This window comes from Staurois parvus, unplaced genomic scaffold, assembly GCF_062004578.1.
Source record: "Staurois parvus isolate SC_StPar_1 unplaced genomic scaffold, SC_StPar_1.0 ptg001557l, whole genome shotgun sequence".
Taxonomy (NCBI): Eukaryota; Metazoa; Chordata; class Amphibia; order Anura; family Ranidae; genus Staurois; species Staurois parvus.
In genome coordinates, this window is record NW_028319353.1 from 39,022 (window position 1) to 61,629 (window position 22,608).

The 22,608-nt window shown below is 45.4% G+C and overlaps 1 protein-coding gene across 4 annotated transcripts in view; it reads left to right on the plus strand.

Moving 5' to 3' along the window:
* Window positions 1-12,969: 12,969 nt before the first annotated feature.
* Window positions 12,970-22,608, plus strand: part of SIDT1 (SID1 transmembrane family member 1) — a 160,879-nt gene continuing 151,240 nt past the window's right edge. Inside the window, exons 1-2 of one of the 4 annotated variants that reach the window (XM_089662818.1) lie at window positions 12,970-13,186; window positions 18,494-18,851. In XM_089662818.1, the coding sequence (XP_089518944.1) occupies window positions 18,660-18,851 (192 nt within the window). In that variant the 5' untranslated portion in view covers window positions 12,970-13,186; window positions 18,494-18,659. Of the gene's footprint in view, window positions 13,187-18,493; window positions 18,852-22,608 lie in introns of those variants that run through there. The other 3 variants (XM_089662819.1, XM_089662820.1, XM_089662822.1) reach the window with 3 other exon arrangements.

Below are 22,608 nucleotides of genomic sequence, written 5' to 3' on the forward strand. Positions count from 1 at the left end.
GCAGTACCTGAAATTGAATTGGCCTCTTGAGTTCCTTATACAGCAGAGCTCAGAGAGGGGGGAGGGGGAAGCAGCACAAGGAGTCTGCCTGGTCGTGCTTCATTGCAAGGAGCCATGCTGATAGGAGCAGAGTGGCAGAGAGGGGGGCTCATCAGTCTGCGCTTCTTTTGCTTTCCAGTCAGAGCGGGGCTGGGGTCTTGTAAGTGAAAGTGAAACTGCAACAGAAAAAGATCAGGTGTCTTTCCCTGCCGGGCAGGACTGTGCTGCCTTGCAGAGCTGTGTAAATGTCATGACTGGATGCACAGACATACAGATCCTTTGGCTGATCTATATATCTTTTATCTTTGCCAGGAGGTAATTGGCCACGGCATGGTGGGAAAGCAGAGCAGTGGTGGGACTGTCCCTTTAAAGTTTAAAGGAACAGTCCACATCATTGCCCCGCTTTCCCACCATGCAATGGCCGTTGGCCCATTGCCAGACCAGTCGCATGGGGTGTCTTTTATGTTTGCCAGGAGGTAATTGGCCACAGCATGGTGGGAAAGCAGAGCAATGGTGTGGACCAGGGACGGACTGACCATTTGGAAACTCTGGCACTGCCAGAGGGCCCGGGGTCAGTAGGGGGCCCCATGAGATGCCCCTGGTACCTTTTTCATAGGTTTTTTGGAGTTTGGGCAAGGACACAGGGGCCCTATGATCCCCTATTGCCTGGGGGCTCATAAGTTGTCAGACCGCCCCTGGTGTGGACTGTCCCTTTAAAGTTTAAAGGGACAGTCCACATCACTGCCCTGCTTTTCCAGCATGCAGTGGCCCATTACCGGACCAGTCACATGGGGTGTCTTTTATGTTCGCAAGGAGGTAATTGGCCAGGGTGGGAAAGCAGAGCAGTGGTGTGGACTATCCCTTTAAAGTTTAAAGGGACAGTCCACATCACTGCCCCGCTTTTCCACCATGCAGTGGCTCATTGTCAGACCAGTCGCATGATGTGTCGTTTATGTTTGCCAGGAGGTATTTGGCCATGACATGGTGGGAAAGCAGAGCAGTGGTGTGGACTGTCCCTTTAAAGTTTAAAGGGACAGTCCACATCACTTCCCCTTTAAAGTTTAAAGGGACAGTCCACATCACTGCCCCGCTTTTCCACCATGCAGTGGCTCATTGTCGGACCAGTCGCATGATGTGTCGTTTATGTTTGCCAGGAGGTATTTGGCCATGACATGGTGGGAAAGCAGAGCAGTGGTGTGGACTGTCCCTTTAAAGTTTAAAGGGACAGTCCACATCACTTCCCCTTTAAAGTTTAAAGGGACAGTCCACATCACTGCCCCGCTTTTCCACCATGCAATGGCCATTGGCCCATTGTCAGATCAGTCGCATGGGGTGGATGAGTGTGGTGCACAGCCGGGGGCAGTAGTTCAGGGCTGTGCTGTGTGTCAGAGTTGTGTACACCTCAAGACTGGATGGACAGAAATTTTGGGAGGCACAACAACCCTTAGAACTGCCTTTGGCTTGTGTGTTTAGCTATCTTCCAAGAGGCATTTGGTCACATGGCCTGAAAGCAGGTCAAGTGTTGTGTACTGGCCCTTTAAAGTTTAAAGGGACAGTCTATACAACTGCCCAGCCTTCCCACTATGCATTGGCCAATTGCCAGGCCTGAGTGCAGTCACATAGGTGGGGGAGGGGTAGAAGAAGGGGGATTGTACAGGTGAGCAGGGGCGGACTGCCAACTCATGGGGCCCCCGGGCAATAGGGGATCATGGGGCCCCTGTGTCCTTGCCCAAACTCAAAAAAGCCTATGAAAAAGGTACCAGGGGCATCTCATGGGGCCCCCTACTGACCCCGGGCCCTCTGGCAGTGACCGAGTTTCCAAATGGTCAGTCAGCCCCTGCAGGCGGGTAGTTCAAGGTGATGAAGAAGCCGTGTTGCGTTTTCGAAGCGGCACCATTCCTTTGATTGGGCCTCCCTCCGCTCCAAAAATGCGCCAAAGAAGCTCACGTACCAAATTTTCCTCGAAGCCAAGCGCGTTTTGCACGTTTTTCACGCATTTAGACTCAGAGAAGTGCATGACTGCTACCTACGTTTAGGATGCCATTAGGAAATAACGTGTCAGGGATTAGAGCGCATTTTCTGCGCAGGCAGGTAGGAGCGTTTCTACTACGCCAAGGTGCGAACCGGGCCTTATGGATCAGAATTGATTCCGGACAATTCTTTTATGATGTTTTGTACATCAGGATGATACATTGTAATGACATTTACAAAGAAAGAGTAACGCATTACATACCACAATGTTACAATGTTTTTACTGTTGTGCGTTTCATGTGAAGATCTCTGAGGAGGTTGGATGTTCAAGCCCGATCTGAGCGCCGCGCGTCCCTACGTTCACCCGGAATATTTCTGCCTCTCTGAGGGAGAGGAGAAAGGCGATGTCACACGGAGACGTAGCCAGCACTGGTAATATCGAGAGGTCACATTGTGACACATTTTCTAGTCTGTCCAATCAATGTCCCTCCTGAACCGATGAAAGAGTCACTTTTTCAAAGTGAAATCACATAAAACAGCAACACTTTTCAGGGGCCAAACCCCTCCCCCCTTCATCAGGAGGGGAACTTCTCCCTTTCTCTAAAAAATTAAAAGTCAGCACTGCAGCCACAAATATTGTAACTGAGGACTTTTAAAATAGAACTGAAGACATTTTGGATAGAGTAAGGGAGGGTTATAACCATTGTCAGCCTGCAGCCTCCTCCACCAGATCTCTGTCCCCCCTGCAGCCTCTTCCATTAGATCCCTGTCCCCCCTGCAGCCTCCTCCACCAGATCCCTGTCCCCCCTGCAGCCTCCTCCACCAGATCCCTGTCCCCCCTGCAGCCTCCTCCACCAGATCCCTGTCCCCCCTGCAGCCTCCTCCACCAGAGCCCTGTCCCCCCTGCAGCCTCCTCCACCAGATCTCTGTCCCCCCTGCAGCCTCCTCCACCAGATCCATGTCCCCCCTGCAGCCTCCTCCACCAGATCCCTATCCCCCCCTGCAGCCATACTCCGCTACATTCCTATTTCTCATGCAGCCTCCTTCCCCAGATACCTGTCCCCCCTGCAGCCTCTTCCATCAGATCCCTGTCCCATCTGCAACCATACTCCCCATACATTCCTATTTCTCATGCAGCCTCCTCCCCCAGATCCCTGTCCCCCCTGCATCTCCCCCCCCCCCAGATCCCTGTCCCCCCTGCAGCCTCCCCCCCCAGATCACTGTCCTCCCTGCAGCCTCCTCCCCCAGATCCCTGTTCCTCCTGCACCCTTCTCCCCCAGATCCCTGTCCCCCCCCCCCTGCAGCTATGCTCTCCTACATTCCTACTTCTCATGCAACCTCCTCCCCCATATCCTTGTCCCCCCTGCACCCTTCTCCCCCAAATCCCTGTCCCCCCTGCAGCCTCCTCCACTAGCTCCCTGTCCGCCCTGCAGCCATACTCCCCTACATTCCTATTTCTCATGCAGCCTCCTCCCCCATATCTATGCCCCCCTGCACCCTTCTCCTCTAGTTCCCTGTCCCACCTTCACCCTTCTCCCCCAGGACCCTGTCCTCCCTGCACCCTTCTCCCCCAGATCCCTGTCCCCACTGCACCCTTCTCCCTTAGATCCCTGTACCCCCTTTAGTCTCCTCCCCTAGCTCCCTGTCCACCCTGCAGCCATGTTCCTCTAGATTCCTATTTCTCATAAAGCCTCTTCCCCCATATCCATGTCCCCCCTGAAGCCTCTTCCCCCAAATCCCTGTCACCCCTGCAATCTCCTCCCCTAGCTCCCTGTCCATCCTGAAGTCATGTGCCCCTAGATTCCTATTTCTCATGCATCCTCCTCCCCTATATCCATGTCCCCCTACACCCTTCTCCCCTAGATCACTGCTCCCCTGCACTCTTCTCCCCCAGATCCTTGTACCCCCTGCAGCCTCCTCCCCTAGCTCCCTGTCCACACTGCAGCCATGCTCCTCTAGATTTCTATTTCTCATGCAGCCTTCTCCCCCATATCCATGTCCCCCCTGCACCCTTCTCCGCCAGATACCTGTCCCCCCTGCAGTCATGCTCCCCTAGATTCTTATTTCTCATGCAGCCTTCTCCCCCATATCCATGTCCCCCCCTGCACCCTTCTCCCCTAGATCCCTGTCCCCCCTGCACCATTCTCCCACAGATCCCTGTCCTCCTTGCACCCTTCTCTCCCAAATCCCTGTCCCCACTGCAGCCTCTTCCCCCAGATCCCTGTCCCCCCTGCACCCTTCTCCCCCAGATCCCTGTCCCCCCTGCAGTCTCCTCCCCCTCCAAAGTGAGAGAATCACTGGTTGTCTACCTAACTAGTGTCCCCATTGCAAGATTTCCCTTCTATCACTGCTTTGGGGACAACGCAGGGAAACCGTATGGTCTGGCTGTGGGTGATTGCACTTGGCATGTGGTTCTGTCCATCACAAATTGCTATTTTCTTGGTCTTTACGACTCACTTGGTCTTTACGATTCACTGTGGCCTCACAAAGGTGATCTGCGGCATCATGGTCCTCCTATGGATCTCTCGTGAATCTTTCATGGATCTTTCATGGACCTCTCATGTATTTCTCATGGTTCTCTCATGGACCTCTCATGGATCTCTCATGAATCTCTCATGAACCTCTATTGGACCTCTCATGGATCTTTCATGATTCTTTCATGGACCTCTTGTGAATCTCTCATGGATCTCTGATGATCTTTCATGGTTCTCTCATGGACCTCTCTTGGATTTTTTATGGATCTCTCATCGTTCTCTCATGGACCTCTCATGGATCTCTCATGAATCTCTCATGAGCCTCTAATGGACCTCTCATGGATCTCTCATGAATCTCTCATGAGCCTCTAATGGACCTCTCATGGATCTTTCGTGATTCTTTCATGGACCTCTCATGGATCTCTCATGGACCTCTCGTGAATCTCTCATGGATCTCTGATGATCTTTCATGGTTCTCTCATGGACCTCTCTTAGATCTTTCAGGGATCTTTCATGGTTCTCTCATGGACCTCTCATGGATCTCTCATGGTTCTCTCATGAACCTCTAATGGACCTCTCATGGATCTCTCATGAATCTCTCATGAACTGCTAATGGACCTCTCATGGATCTTTCATGATTCTTTCAAGAACCTCTCATGGAGCTCTTGTGAATCTCTCATGGATCTCTGATGATCTTTCATGGTTCTCTCATTGACCTCTCTTGGATTTTTCATGGATCTCTCATCATTCTCTCATGGACCTCTCATGGATCTCTCATGAATCTCTCATGAACCTCTAATGGACCTCTCATGGATCTTTCGTGATTCTTTCATGGACCTCTCATGGATCTCTCATGGACCTCTCGTGAATCTCTCATGGATCTCTGATGATCTTTCATGGTTCTCTCATGGACCTCTCTTGGATCTTTCAGGGATCTCTCATGGTTCTCTCATGGACCTCTCATGGATCTCTCATGAATCTCTCATGAACCTCTAATGGACCTCTCATGGATCTTTCATGATTCTTTCATGGACCTCTCATGGATCTCTCATGGACCTCTCATGAACCTCTTGTGAATCTCTCATGGATCTTTTATGGTTCTCTCATGGACCTCTCTTGGATCTTTCATTAATCTCTCATGGACCTCTCATTGGCCTCTTATGGACCTCTCATGTCATCTCATTGACCTCTCATGGATCTCTCATGGATCTTTCTACATTACATTTTTTAAATGTAACCCACTGCGTTATGGGTAAGACCCATACCTCCCAGTCAGTCTTTAATATCAATATATGAATTATCTATAGGGGGCATTGCAATTACTTCCTGTACGCTCAGTTAACACATTATTAGGAGATCCTCAACACAATTACCTGAAGAGCAAATCATGTGGATCCAATTCAATAAGTAAAGCATGCATGCACAAAAAGACATTAGAATGGGAAAATGTCTTATCTAAATGTCTTCAACCAAGAATTGATCGGCAGCTGCGGGTGTTGGGATTGCAGCATCTCAAGAAACCACCGACCTCCTGGGATTGTCATGCCACAGTCTGTAGGGTTTGCAGAGAACGGAGCATTAAACAAAAAACATCCATTGAGTGTCAGCTGAGTGGGGAAAACTCCTCGGTAAAGCAACTCTGTTGCACAAATAGATCTCAGGGTAACAGATCCCCCAGACCAGTCCTGAGCATCGTGCTCTTGTGTGGTTCTGTGTCATTTGATATAAAGAGCACTGACCTTTAGAGTTTTCTTTACAAATGTGGCCAGTAAAATGCCAGATGGGGGGTAACCCTAGTCCACATGTGTCTAACACAAGGTCTGCAGGATGAATTGGGCCCACCAGGCCATTTCAAGTGGCCTTCGCACCAGCTGTGGCACCCCTCTCATCTCTGCCCTCGCCTTGTCTCAGCAGTCAGCAGTAGAGAGGAAGACAGAACTCCTCCTACAGATCCTGCATTTTTCAGTGCAGCCGTAGGACCCCCTCATCTCCACCCCCCACTTTGTCTCAGCAGTCAGCAGCAGAGAGGAGGACAGAACTCATCCTACAGATCCTGCACTTCTCCGTGAAGCCTCAGCGCCCCCTTGTCTACACCCCCCACCTTGACTCAGCAGTCAGTAGCAAAGGGCAGAACAGAACTCAGGAGGCAGAAACAGATTCTGCATTTCTCTGTGCAGCCACAGCACTTGCTCATTCCTGCCCCACATTATCTCAGCAGTCAGAAGCAGAGAGGAGGACAGAACTCCTCCTACAGATCCTGCATTTCTCCATGCAGCCGTAGGACCCCCTCATCTTTACCCCCACCTTGTCTCAGCAGTCAGCAGCAGAGAGGAGGACAGAACTCCTCCTACAGATCCTGCATTTCTCCATGCATCCACAGCACCCCCTTGTATCCACCCCCACCTTGTCTCAGCAGTCAGCAGCGTAGAGGAGGACAGTACTCCTACTACAGATCCTGCATTTCTCCATGCAGCCATAGGACTCCCTTATCTCCACCTCCACCTTGTCTCAGCAGTCAAAAGAAGACAGAAGGACAGAGCTCCTCCTACAGATCCTGTACTTCTCCATGCAGCCGCAGGACCCCTTCATCTCCACCCCCACCTTGTCTCAGCAGTCAGCAGCAGAGAGGAGGACATAACTCCTCCTACAGATCCTGCACTTCTCCATGCATCCACAGCACCCCCTTGTCTATGCTCCCACCTTGTCTCAGCAGTCAGCAGCAGAGAGGAGGACAGAACTCCTACTACAGATCCCGCACTTCTCTGTGAAGCCACAGCAACCCCTCGTTTCCATCTCCCCTGGTCTCAGCATGCAGCAGACTCTGGCTGCAGACTCCAGTCTTTCTTTGGTCCTTCTCCAGACCCTGCACTTTTTGCTTCTGAGCTCTGCCCCCAGCAGCAGCACAAGGTAAGGGGGGGTTCACTGTGATGTAAGGGATGGTGGGGTACTCTTAACTTCTGATGGTGGTGGGGGGGTTCTTGGCATTTGATGTAAGGAGGGGGGGTTGTTCTGCTTGTAACTATTATGAGAATAATACCATTCTTTTCCAGTGGAAAAGGAGGGTCACACACCACTGGTGCCATCCACAGAACCATGTTCCATTTGAGAAGTGTCCAATATAGTTTTTTGTGGATGACACCAGTGGTACGTGACCCCCACTTCCATCATCTGCTACTGGAGTGTGAGTGGGCTCCATGCCGACTTGCACCCGCCCTTCGCAGCTTATGTCTTAAGCAGGGGCGGACTGACCATTTTGAAACTCGGGCAATGCCCGAGGGCCCGGGGTCAGTAGGGGGCCCTATGAGATGCCCCTGGTACCTTTTTCATAGGCTTTTTTGAGTTTGGACAAGGACACAGGGGCCCCATGATCCCCTATTGCCCGGGGGCCCCATGAGTTGTCAGTCCACCCCTGGTCTTAATTTATTACTAAAACCAGTAACATTCGAATGCAGAGCCAATTGTTTTCTATGATAGAGTAGATACATTTATAGAGTGCTACAGATACAACCGGCCCTTTGAGGGCAACCATAATGCTGATGTGGCCCTCGATGAAACTGAGTCCTAGTCATTGGTGGAGGAAGAACTTGCTGGGAGGAGGACAGCCTGTGATTTTCATTCCTTCATCGTTCCCTTTGGCCTTGGTGAAGATATGCCTGGCTGTTGTGAGACGGAAAACCTCTACAGTTGGCCCTGGATAGAGATAGGTGAAGCTGTTGGGGCGAGGTTGTGCTAGTGTATTGCTACAAGTGTTTATGAATTGCCAGACTGGTCCAATTATTGGTGGGATTACTGCAATTACTGTCTGGGAGCCCTACTGCCAAAATGTACCCCCGAAATTCCCTATAACATAAGGAGAACGTGTCCACAGGTCAGCGACGGATTCCCATTGTCTTCAATGAAATAGTGTAGATGGTGGTCCAGGGCAATAGTCAGAAACACACTGGTTGAGCGCTCCAGGTAATATCCATAAGATCGCTCTATGGAGTTAGCTATTGTAGCACTTCCACCCTTGGGGATTGCTGATGAATTGGGTCCCCCTAAAGTCCTGCACAGCCAGGCATTCAGCATTTTCCACACAAGCTTGCATCCAGAGTCAGAAACCAGTCCTTGAGCTTTGGTTTTGTTATTGAGGGGTTTTAGAACTGGGGTAGGGTAAGGGGGGTATTGGATGCCTAAGGGAACCAAAATCTGAGGACAACTTCCTGGAACTATTCACAAGCTTCTCCTTCTTCTGCAACACAGTCTCGGTTGGAGGGCTAGCCAGCGTCTCCTTGATGTATCTCCTTAGGCCAGGGTTTCTCAACCAAGGTTCCTCCAGAGGTTGCTAGGGGTTCTTTGAGCAACAAGCAATATTTGCCTCTCAGATAGTTTCCCGCTGACACCATTGATATTTTTAGCTATCTACAGTGGGGATCGAAAGTTTGGGCACCCCAGCTAAAAATTTGTATTAATGTGCATAAAGAAGCCAAGGAAAGATGGAAAAATCTCCAAAAAGCATCAAATTACAGATTAGACATTCTTATAATATGTCAGCAAAAGTTAGATTTTATTTCCATCATTTACACTTTCATAATAACAGAAAAAAAAAAATAGCGTCTGCAAAAGTTTGGGCGCCCTGCAGAGTTAATATCTTGTACTGCCCCCTTTGGCAAGTATCACAGCTTGTAAATGCTTTTTGTAGCCAGCCAAGAGTCTTTAAATTCTTGTTTGAGGTATCTTTGCCCATTCTTCCTTACAAAAGTCTTCCAGTTCTTTGAGATTTCTGGGCTGTCTGTCACGCACGGCTCTTTTAAGGTCTATCCATAGATTTTCAATTATGTTGAGGTCAGGAGATTGTGAAGGCCATGGCAAAACCTTCAGTTTACGCCTCTTGATGTAATCCCCTGTGGATTTCGAGGTGTGTTTAGGATCATTATCCATTTGTAGAAGCCATCCTCTCTTTAACTTCAGCTTTTTCACAGATGGCATCAAGTTACCATCCAAAATTTGCTGAAATTTTATTGAATCCATTTTTCCTTCTACTCGTGAGATGTTCCCTGTGCCACTGGCTGCAACACAACCCCAAAGCATGATTGATCCAACCCCATGCTTAACAGTTGGACAGAGGTTCTTTTCATTAAATTCTGTGCCCCTTCTTCTCCAAACGTACCTTTGCTCATTCCGGCCAAAAAGTTCAATTTTAACCTCATCAGTCCACAGAACTTTTTTCCAAAATGCATCAGGCTTGTCTATATGTTCATTTGCAAAGTTCAAACGATGATTTTTGTGGTGAGGACGTAGAAGAGGTTTTCTTCTGATGACTCTTCCATGAAGACCATATTTGTACAAGTATCTCTTTATAGTGGAATAGTGGACCACAACTCCAGTGTCTGCCAGATCTTTCTGGAGGGATCGTGCAGTCAAACGTGGGTTTTGAATTGTTTTCCTCACAATCCTGCGAGCTGTTCTGTCTGATATTTTTCTTGGTCTTCCAGATCTTGCTTTAACTTCCACTGTTCCTGATGACTGCCATTTCTTAATTACATTCCAAACAGAGGATATTGACATCTGAAAATGCTTTGCTATCTTCTTATAGCCTTCTCCAGCTTTGTGAGCGTCAACTATTTTCAGTTTCAGTTTTCTAGACAACTGCTTAGAAGAACCCATGGTGCTGATTGTTGGGGCAAGGTCAGATGAGTCTGGGCATTTAAAACCTTTGAGATTGACATCACCTGGTCTTCCCAGACGATGATTGAGAACAATCCATGACACTGGCAGGTCTCAGCTTGGCAAAGGGGCAGTGCATGCTATAAATTCTGCAGGGTGCCCAAACTTTTGCAGACGCCATTTTTTGTTTTCTGTTATTTTGAAAGTGTAAATGATGGAAATAAAATCTAACTTTTGTTGACATATTATAACAATGTCTAATCTGCAATTTGATGCCTTTTGGAGATTTTTCCATCTTTCCTTGGCTTCTTTATGCACATTAATACAAATTTTTAGCTGGGGTGCCCAAACGTTCGATCCCCACTTGTATAAGGGGGTTAGTCTTCTCAATGACCACAAGTGTAAGGAGCATTCTTCCCACTGACCACAAGTGTGAGGAGCATTCTTCCCACTGACCACAAGTGTGAGGAGCATTCTTCCCACTGACCACAAGTGTGAGGAACATTCTTCCCACTGACCACAAGTGTGAGGAGCATTCTTCCCACTGACCACAAGTGTGAGGAGCATTCTTCCCACTGACCACAAGTGTGAGGAACATTCTTCCCACTGACCACAAGTGTGAGGAACATTCTTCCCACTGACCACAAGTGTGAGGAACATTCTTCCCACTGACCATCACATGAATGTATCATGAGTTATAGATACAGTAATCTTTAGCAGGGGTTCCCCGAGACCAAAAAGTCATTTAAAGGGTTCTTCTGTGTTGAAAAGGTTGAGAAAGGCTGCCCTAGACCCTCGATGAACTCCTCCTCTTCACCTAGCAATCTGGAGACCTTTCCTGAGCAGGGGACTTGGCTCCTGTCCCTTTCTATGAGATGAACAGTCATAGCAGGGGACTAATCTGGTTTCCCACCAGTGCAGAGTCCACCCAGGGGGTGTAGGTGTACTCACTCAGATCCTCTTCTGTACTGCTTGCGGGTCGGCTGCTGCTACCAGGCCTATCAGCTGGGCTGCTCCTTCCCTGCCATACAGGTAGTCCTCACTCAGGGGGCCAGTGAGGTCTACGTTTTCCACCTCTCCAGCTCCAGGCTCGCAGGCAGCCCCCATCCCACTAGGCCTCCTGGCAGCCTTCCTCCATCAGCCTCACATCTTCCTACTCCTTCTTTCACCTTACTCCTTACACTCCTGCCACTGAGCAGGCTCCAAACATTTATAAGGGAGTCCAAACCCCTTCCAAGCCCTCTGTTGGGGATTGGCTGAGGTCCCTCAAGAATGCAGCCAGACATTCCTCAGATCAACCCACTGCCTCCAAGGCCCTCCACCGAAAGCCTCAGACGGTGAAATTCCAGGGGGGCTGACCTGCAGAGTCCCACTCCCTTGCCAAGCCTTCTGTTGGGGATTGGCTGAGGTCCCTCAAGAATGCAGCCAGCCACTCCTCAGATCCACCCACTGTTTCCAAGGCCCTCCTCTGAAAGACTCAGAGCAGGAGGAAATTCCAGAGGGGCTGTGCTACAGAGTCTCTCAGCCCTGACTATAATTTGACCCCTCTGGATATTACACCTGACCTGCTAACAGCTCCTGTCTAACCATTAAGATCTAGCTCCCCCTAGCTGCACTAGGAGGGTGCTACAGTATATAAAGCAGGCTTATATGCTGATGATGGTCAATAGGAAGAATGTCCCTTACATTGGTGGTCAGTGAGAAGAATGCTCCTTACATTGGTGTCAGTGGGAAGAATGCTCCTTACATTGGTGTCAGTGGGAAGAATGCTCCTTACATTGGGTGTCAGTGGGAAGAATGTCCCTTACATTGGTGATCAGTGGGAAGAATGTCCCTTACATTGGTGGTCAGTGAGAAGAATGCTCCTTACATTGGTGGTCAGTGGGAATAATGTCCCTTACATTGGTGATCAGTGGGAAGAATGTCCCTTACATTGGTGTCAGTGGGAAGAATGTCCCTTACATTGGTGATCAGTGGGAAGAATGTCCTTTACATTGGTGATCAGTGGGAAGAATGCTCCTTACATTGGTGATCAGTGGGAAGACTGTCCCTTACATTGGTGATCAGTGGGAAGAATGTCCCTTACATTGGTGTCAGTGGGAAGAATGTCCCTTACATTGGTGATCAGTGAGAAGAATGCTCCTTACATTAGTGTCAGTGGGAAGAATGTTCCTTACATTGGTGTAAATGGGAAGAATGTCCCTTACATTAGTGGTCAGTGGGAAGAATGTCCCTAACATTGGTGGTCAGTGGGAATAATGTCCCTAACATTGGTGTAAATGAGAAGAATGTCCCTTACATTGGTGATCAGTGGGAAGAATGTTCCTTACATTGGTGGTCAGTGGGAAGAATGTTCCTTACATTGGTGATCAGTGGGAAGAATGCTCCTTACATTGGTGTCAGTGGGAAGAATGTCCCTTACATTGGGGGTCAGTGGGAAGAATGTCCCTTACATTGGTGGTCAGTGGGAAGAATGTCCCTTACATTGGTGGTCAGTGGGAAGAATGTCCCTTACATTGGTGTCAGTGGGAAGAATGTCCCTTACATTGGTGTCAGTGGGAAGAATGTCCCTTACATTGGTGGTCAGTGGGAAGAATGTCCCTTACATTGGTGTCAGTGAGAAGAATGCTCCTTACATTGGTGTCAGTGGGAAGAATGCTCCTTACAATGGGCGTCATGCAGATCACTGCCAGGCATGACAATAGTTGGCCGCCCTTCGCTCATAGATATCACACCCGTCTATAACCGGTGTCATGATGCCGTGCCTTCTCTTCTTCCTCCACTAGATGGCGCCGAAGTCCACCTGCAGCCCATCCGCACCTGCCACCTTCTGCTTTCACCCGAGCTGAGAACAATGCCTGCAGCGTGATTGGTCACCTGTCATGCAGCTCTGTCCCCTGCCTGGTCAGCCCAGCCAATCAGTGGGCGGCAGGGTGTGAGCTGTGCTGGCTGGGGGGAACCCGGCGCTGGGCTGAGTGAGCGATCCTGGGCTCTGGAGATGGGTGACAGCAGCACTGCTGGGGGCAGAAGAGGAGCATCCTAACCCCAGGAGACAGGTACTGCACCCCAGCATTCTGCACCCCTCCCCTCCCCCCTCTAATGGCATGGGTGACACCTTACCTACAGCTCAGCACGCTGCCTGCCATTCCCAGTGTGACTGCATGTACCAGTGCAAATCTGTGTACAGAGACACTGAGACTGGGAGAGGGTGGGGGAGGGGGATCTGACAGAGGGAGACACAGATAGATACATGGATAGACAGATACATACATACATAATATCGATCACAGATATAGATAGAAGCGTGAGAGAGACATAAAGGGGAGAGAGAGAGAGAGAGAAAGAGAGAGAGAGAGAGAGAGAGAGAGAGAGAGAGAGAATGAATTTGTGTTGGCAAAAGGTATTTCACCCTGTCATTAAAAAATATTTGAATTTGTTTTCTGTATAGATAGAAGAGTGAGAAACATAAAGGAGATAGATAAGATACAAAATAGAAGATAGATACTGATATCCTATCACAGATATAATTGGGGGGCATAGAGGAACAGACAAATATATAGAAGGATATTTAGATAATTAATAGATAGATAGATTGATTATAGATAGATAGATAGATAGATAGATAGATAGATAGATAGATAATAGATAGATAGATAGATAGATAATAGATAGATAATAGATAGATAGATAATAGATAGATAGATAGATAGATAGATAGATAGATAGATAGATAGATAGATAGATAATAGATAGATAGATAGATAGATAGATAGATAGATAATAGATAGATAGATAATAGATAGATAGATAATAGATAGATAATAGATAGATAGATAGATAGATAATAGATAGATAGATAGATAGATAGATAGATAGATAGATAGATAGATAGATAGATAGATAATAGATAGATAATAGATAGATAATAGATAGATAGATAGATAGATAATAGATAGATAGATAGATAGATAGATAGATAGATAGATAGATAGATAGATAATAGATAGATAGATAGATAGATAGATAGATAGATAGATAGATAATAGATAGATAGATAGATAGATAATAGATAGATAATAGATAGATAGATAGATAGATAGATAGATAGATAGATAGATAGATAATAGATAGATAATAGATAGATAATAGATAGATAGATAGATAGATAATAGATAGATAGATAGATAGATAGATAATAGATAGATAGATAGATAGATAATAGATAGATAGATAGATAGATAGATAGATAGATAGATAGATAGATAGATAGATAGATAATAGATAGATAATAGATAGATAGATAGATAGATAGATAGATAGATAGATAATAGATAGATAGATAGATAGATAATAGATAGATAATAGATAGATAGATAGATAGATAGATAGATAGATAGATAGATAGATAGATAGATAGATATTTGTGTTGGCAATGCTAAAATGTATTTGACCCTGCCAATCAAGAATATTTTAATTTCCGTTTGCTGTATAGATAGAAGTGTAAGAGAGAGACATAGAACAGTGGTAGATATATCTATCATAGATATAGATAGAATGGTGAAAGAGAGACATAGAGAGAGAGATAGATAATAGATAGATAGATAGATAGATAGATAGATAGATAATAGATAGATAGATAATAGATAGATAGATAGATAGATAGATAGATAGATAGATAGATAATAGATAGATAGATAATAGATAGATAGATAGATAGATAGATAGATAGATAGATAGATAGATAATAGATAGATAGATAGATAGATAGATAATAGATAGATAGATAGATAGATAGATAGATAGATAGATAGATAATAGATAGATAGATAATAGATAGATAATAGAGAGATAGATAGATAATAGATAGATGATAGATAGATAGATAGATAGATAAATAGATAGATAGATAATAGAGAGATAGATAGATAATAGATAGATAATAGATAGATAGATAGATAGATAGATAGATAGATAGATAGATAGATAGATAGAGTGGGGATCGAAAGTTTGGGCACCCCAGCTAAAAATTTGTATTAATGTGCATAAAGAAGCCAAGGAAAGATGGAAAAATCTCCAAAAGGCATCAAATTACAGATTAGACATTCTTATAATATGTCAACAAAAGTTAGATTTTATTTCCATCATTTACACTTTCAAAATAACAGAAAACAAAAAAATGGCGTCTGCAAAAGTTTGGGCACCCTGCAGAGTTAATATCTTGTACTGCCCCCTTTGGCAAGTATCACAGCTTGTAAACGCTTTTTGTAGCCAGCCAAGAGTCTTTCAATTCTTGTTTGAGGTATCTTTGCCCATTCTTCCTTACAAAAGTCTTCCAGTTCTTTGAGATTTCTGGGCTGTCTGTCACGCACGGCTCTTTTAAGGTCTATCCATAGATTTTCAATGATGTTGAGGTCAGGAGATTGTGAAGGCCATGGCAAAACCTTCAGTTTACGCCTCTTGATGTAATCCCCCGTGGATTTCGAGGTGTGTTTAGGATCATTATTCATTTGTAGAAGCCATCCTCTCTTTAACTTCAGCTTTTTCACAGATGGCATCAAGTTACCATCCAAATTTGCTGAAATTTTATTGAATCCATTTTTCCTTCTACTCGTGAGATGTTCCCTGTGCCACTGGCTGCAACACAACCCCAAAGCATGATTGATCCAACCCCATGCTTCACAGTTGGACAGAGGTTCTTTTCATTAAATTCTGTGCCCCTTCTTCTCCAAACGTACCTTTGCTCATTCCGGCCAGAAAGTTCAATTTTAACCTCATCGGTCCACAGAACTTGTTTCCAAAATGCATCAGGCTTGTCTATATGTTCATTTGCAAAGTTCAAACGATGATTTTTGTGGTGAGGACGTAGAAGAGGTTTTCTTCTGATGACTCTTCCATGAAGACCATATTTGTACAAGTATCTCTTTATAGTGGAATAGTGTACCACAACTCCAGTGTCTGACAGATCTTTCTGGAGGGATCGTGCAGTCAAACGTGGGTTTTGAATTGTTTTTCTCACAATCCTGCGAGCTGTTCTGTCTGATATTTTTCTTGGTCTTCCAGATCTTGCTTTAACTTCCACTGTTCCTGATGACTGCCATTTCTTAATTACATTCCGAACAGAGGATATTGACATCTGAAAACGCTTTGCTATCTTCTTATAGCCTTCTCCAGCTTTGTGAGCGTCAACTATTTTCAGTTTCAGTTTTCTAGACAACTGCTTAGAAGAACCCATGGTGCTGATTGTTGGGGCAAGGTCAGATGAGTCTGGGCATTTAAAACCTTTGAGATTGACATCACCTGGTCTTCCCAGACGATGATTGAGAACAATCCATGACACTGGCAGGTCTCAGCTTGGCAAAGGGGGCAGTGCATGCTATAAATTCTGCAGGGTGCCCAAACTTTTGCAGACGCCATTTTTTGGTTTTCTGTTATTTTGAAAGTGTAAATGATGGAAATAAAATCTAACTTTTGTTGACATATTATAAGAATGTCTAATCTGTAATTTGATGCTTTTTGGAGATTTTTCCATCTTTCCTTGGCTTCTTTATGCACATTAATACAAATTTTTAGCTGGGGTGCCCAAACTTTCGATCCCCACTGTATATAATAAACCTAAAATCATCGCACAAATACAAATCATAATCAGCAATGAAATGTGGAATAATATATAATATAATAAATATAAAAATAAAAAAATTAATATAATAAAATAATAACCAATCAGCAGCACATATAAGGCACGGGTTATAGCAACTAAATACAACCAATCCACATGTGCCGCCCTCATGCAGCGACCAATCAGTAATAAGTAATAGTCCAACATAGGATCACAGCCCTTTCACACGGGCGTTTTTTCATCAGATCAGTCACATTTTTTCCAAGAAAAAGCAGATCAGTTCACATCAGTTTTTCATCAGTTTACATTCATTATTCATCCGTTTTTCATCAGTTTACATCCGTTTTTCATCAGTTTACATCTGTTACTCATCAGTTTACATCTGTTATTCATCAGTTTACATCCGTTATTCATCAGTTTACATCCGTTATTCATCCATTTTTCATCAATTTTCATCCATTATTCATCCATTTTTCATCAGTTTACATCTTTTTTTCATCCGTTATTCATCCATTTCTCATCAGTTTACATCCATTATTCATCCATTTTTCATCAGTTTACATCCGTAATTCATCCATTTTTCATCAGTTTACATCCGTTATTCATCCATTTTTCACCAGTTTACATCTGTTTTTCATCAGTTTACATCCATTATTCATCCATTTTTCATCAGTTTTTCATCAGTTTACATCCGTTATTCATCAGTTTACATCTATTTTTCATCAGTTTACATCCGTTATTCATCCATTTTTCATCAGTTTACATACGTTTTGCATCAGTTTACATCCGTTTTTTTGTCCGCTTACATCTATTTCTCATCCATTTATATCCGTTTTTGTCAGTTTTCATCCGTTTCTTATCCAATGATCATCCGTTTACATCCTATAGTCCATAGAAATACATAGGTGTTCGTTTTTCATCCTTAAACGGACAGATGAAAAACAGACATACAGAACGTGTAAAAGGGGCCTATTCTTCTTCCATTAAAAAAACCAGAACAGACAAAAAACGGATATAAACAGACACAAACAGATGTAAACGGATTAAAATGGATGTAAACAGACCAAAACCGGTGTAAACGGATGTAAAGGGATAAAAAACTGATGTAAATGGACTGAATCGGATGTAAGCAAACCAAAAACAGATGTAAATGGATGTAAACAGACAAAAAGTAATGTAAACTGATTAAAAACTGATGTAAGCAGACGAAAAGGGATATAAACAGACCAAAGATGGATGTATACGATGAAAAACGGATGTAAACGGACAACATAACATGAAAAACGCATGAAAAATGGATGTAAACTGATTATAAACGGATGTAAACAGATGGAAAAAGGATGAAAACAGATGGAAAATGGATGTAAACAGATGAAAACGGATGTAAACGGTCATATAACGGATGTACACTGACAAAAACAGATGTAAACAGATCAAAAACGGATGTAAACGGATGAAAAACTGATGTGAATTGATCCGTTTTTTCTTGGAAAAAACGTGATTGAACTGATGAAAAAAACGGAACGCCCGTGTGAAAGGGGCCATAGGGCGGCACATGCTTTGGATTGTTCATAAACAGAGAGTCAGGACTGTAGATATGGGAAGCAGAGGTGAGAACGGCAATAGACGGACAGATAATTGATCGGTGGAAGTATGGAGGGCGATATATGAAGCTCGGTTGAGATGTGATGGCACCTCAGGGAATGTTCCGTCATTTCATATCTCGCTTTATCTTTTCTTCTCTTAGATCACATCCAATCTGGTCGGCGCTCCCCACATGGAGACAATGTAATTGATTGCTGATCAATGATCGCTGTCCGTCTGTATTATCCTCACACCTGTCTAATCGATGGCGAGATTTCATTGGAAGGACTGAGAACGTTCTCTAAGGTGGGATAAGACCCAGCAGGGAGATGAGGACCTCGGGGGCGGTGATCTGGCTCAGCCAATGGCTGTTGCTCTCTGTTATGGTGACTGAGCCCGTCGGTGGAGTGAGCCGGCCGACGGACATGAAGCCGGGGCACTTCGGGTTGCGGTACTTCGGGCGCATTGACAAGAACATAGAAGAGGTCTACGCATTCAACTATACCAGCAGTCCAGGCAAGGTAGGGATCCCCACCCAGGGGGAACATTGTTTCCATTGACCTCACGCATTTGAAGTTACTTCTGCAACATTCCACCTTGCCGTTTCCATTGATGCGATGCGATGCGACCCGCCTTACATTTTCACGTTGTTGTCACATATTTTAATATTTTCACTCCATATATGTTTGTAGATTCTTTATCTAGGGATTAACTTTGCATCAAAGAATGTGATTAGAACATCTGTCACCTTCTATTTAACATCGAAGTGGCTCAGTGGTTAGGGATACATCATGTTGGATTGGTGGTCAGGGTTATAGTAAGTTGGTTCAGTGATTAAGGTTATACCTCTGCCTCAGTGGTTATGGGTACATCATGGTAGCTCTGTGGCTAGGATTATATCATAGTGAAAAGTATACCTGCGCCGCTCCAAGCTATGGATGGAAGGGAAAAGGTCACCCCAAGTGTGAAGAGGGGAGCAGGAGTCCGAGCGATTCCAGTGTCAGCCAATACAAGCCTCCAGGAGTCCAATGTTGAGAAATGGCCTCAACCACTGTTATGGCCACGCCCTCTGGTGCGTTTTGCCCTGCCCACTGGGGGCTTGGTCACAGAAGCCAAGCCCCAGTGGGTGGGGTAAAACGCATTAGAGGGCATGGCCAGAACGGCGGCTGAGGCTATTTTTCAACATTGGACTCCTAGGGTCAGTGGAGCAGCGTCCATCTCTTTACTAGGATTATATCATGGTGGTTCAGTGGTTAAGGTTATACCCCAGTGTCCCAGTGGCTATGGTTACATCATGGCAGCTCTGTGGCTAGGACTATATCATGGTGGTTCAGTGGTTAAGGTTATACCCCAGTGCCCTGAGGTTTATGGTTACATCATGGAAGCTCTGTGGCTAGGATTATATTATGGTGGTTTAGTGGTTAAGGTTATACCCCAGTGCCCCGAGGGTTATGGTTACATCATGGAAGCTCTGTGGCTAGGATTATATTATGGTGGTTTAGTGGTTAAGGTTATACCCCAGTGCCCCGAGGGTTATGGTTACATCATGGTAGCTCTGGTTATCATAGTAACTCAGTGGTTACAACTATGCCATGGTGTTTCAGTGGTAAGGTTACATCATGGTGGTTTAGTGATTAAGGTTACATCGGTTTTTTTTAAGTATACAAAAATGTGAACGATACAGAAATTGTACAAATGTCGTGTCTAAAAGACCATAGAGGAATAAGAGTACAACCAAAGGTTACATCATTTTGGATCAGTGGCTAGGGTTGTTTAATGGTGGTTCACCAGTTAAGGTCACACCTTAGTGTCCCGGGGATTATGGTTATATCATGGTAACTCAGTGGTTAGGGTAGTGCTTACGATAACAGCCAGGTGGCTTCACGTACAAGGTTACACAATGTTGGGTCAGTGGTTAGGGTTGTGTAATGGTGATTCAGTGGTTAAGGTTACATCCCAGTGCCCCAGTGGTTATGGTTACATCATGGTAACTCAGTGGTTAGAATTATATCTTGATAAGTCAATGGTTAAGGCTACACTGTGGTGGTGTAGTGCTTAGGGTAGCATCCTGGTGGCTCCGGGTTTGGGGTTACATCATGTTGGGTTAGTGGTTAGGGTTATATAATGGTGGTTCGGTGGTTAACATTGCACCACAGTGGACACACATACAGGCACATACACACACATACACGCACATACACACACATACAGGCACATACACACACATACAGACACATACAGGCACATATAGGCACATACACACACATACAGGCACATATAGGCACATACACACACATACAGGCACATATAGGCACATACACACACATACAGGCACATATAGGCACATACACACACACACACATACAGGCACATACACACACATACAGGCACATACACACACATACAGGCACATTCAGGCACATACACACACATACAGGCACATACACACACATACACACACATACAGGCACATACACACACATACAGGCACATATAGGCACATACACACACATACAGGCACATACACACACATACAGGCACATATAGGCACATACACACACATACAGGCACATTCAGGCACATACACACACATACAGGCACATACACACACATACAGGCACATATAGGCACATACACACACATACAGGCACATACACACACATACAGGCACATACACACACATACAGGCACATATAGGCACATACACACACATACAGGCACATATAGGCACATACACACACATACAGGCACATTCAGGCACATACAGGCACATACAGGCACATACACACACATACAGGCACATATAGGCACATACACACACATACAGGCACATATAGGCACATACACACACATAAAGGCACATACACACACATACAGGCACATACACACACATACACACACATACAGGCACATACACACACATACAGGAACATATAGGCACATACACACACATACAGGCACATACACACACATACAGGCACATATAGGCACATACACACACATACAGGCACATTCAGGCACATACACACACACACATACAGGCACATACACACACATACAGGCACATATAGGCACATACACACACATACAGGCACATACACACACATACAGGCACATACACACACATACAGGCACATACACACACATACAGGCACATATAGGCACACACACACACATACAGGCACATACACACACATACAGGCACATATAGGCACACACACACACATACAGGCACATTCAGGCACATACACACACATACAGGCACATACACACACATACAGGCACATATAGGCACATACACACACATACAGGCACATACACACACATACAGGCACATATAGGCACATACACACACATACAGGCACATACACACACATACAGGCACATATAGGCACATACACACACATACAGGCACATACACACACATACAGGCACATATAGGCACACACACACACACACATACAGGCACATACACACACATACAGGCACATATAGGCACATACACACACATACAGGCACATACACACACATACAGGCACATAGACACACAAACAGGCACATACACACACATACAGGCACATAGACACACAAACAGGCACATACACACACATATGCACACACATACAGGCACATTCACATACAGGCACATAGACACACATACATACACATACACGCACATACACACACATACAGGCACATACACACACATACAGGCACATTCACATACAGGCACATAGACACACATACACGCACATGCGTTTCCACAAGCTCTTTTTTGACACACTGACGCGTTCCGGTGTGTTTTTATGCTTTCATTTTACGTGTTCCGGTGCAGTTCTGTGCAGACAAGATCCCGCCTGGTCTACTTTTTTTACTCCATCCGGAACGCCCCGGAACTGCCAGCCCTGGTGTGAACTATGACACTGACCACCACTGAAACACATGGCGTGTGAACCGGTCCTAATTGGAGGTCCTGAGTGGGCTTTTAAGACTTGGTGCACACCAATGCAGTGCGGTGCGGTGTTCATGTGTGTCCGTGATACATTCATGACACATTATGGGTATTAGGAGGGGAAATTTGGGGGGGGGTTACTGCTTGGAGAGGGGTTTGGGGGGGCGGGATTTGTGCTGGGAGAGGGGGATTTGTAGGTGGGGGAGGATTTATGCTCAGAGGGGTAATTTGAGGGGTAGAGGATTTGTATTGGGAGTGGAAATTTGGGGGGGTTATTGCTTGGAGAGGGGATTGGGGTGGGCGGGATTTTTGCTGGGGGACGGGGA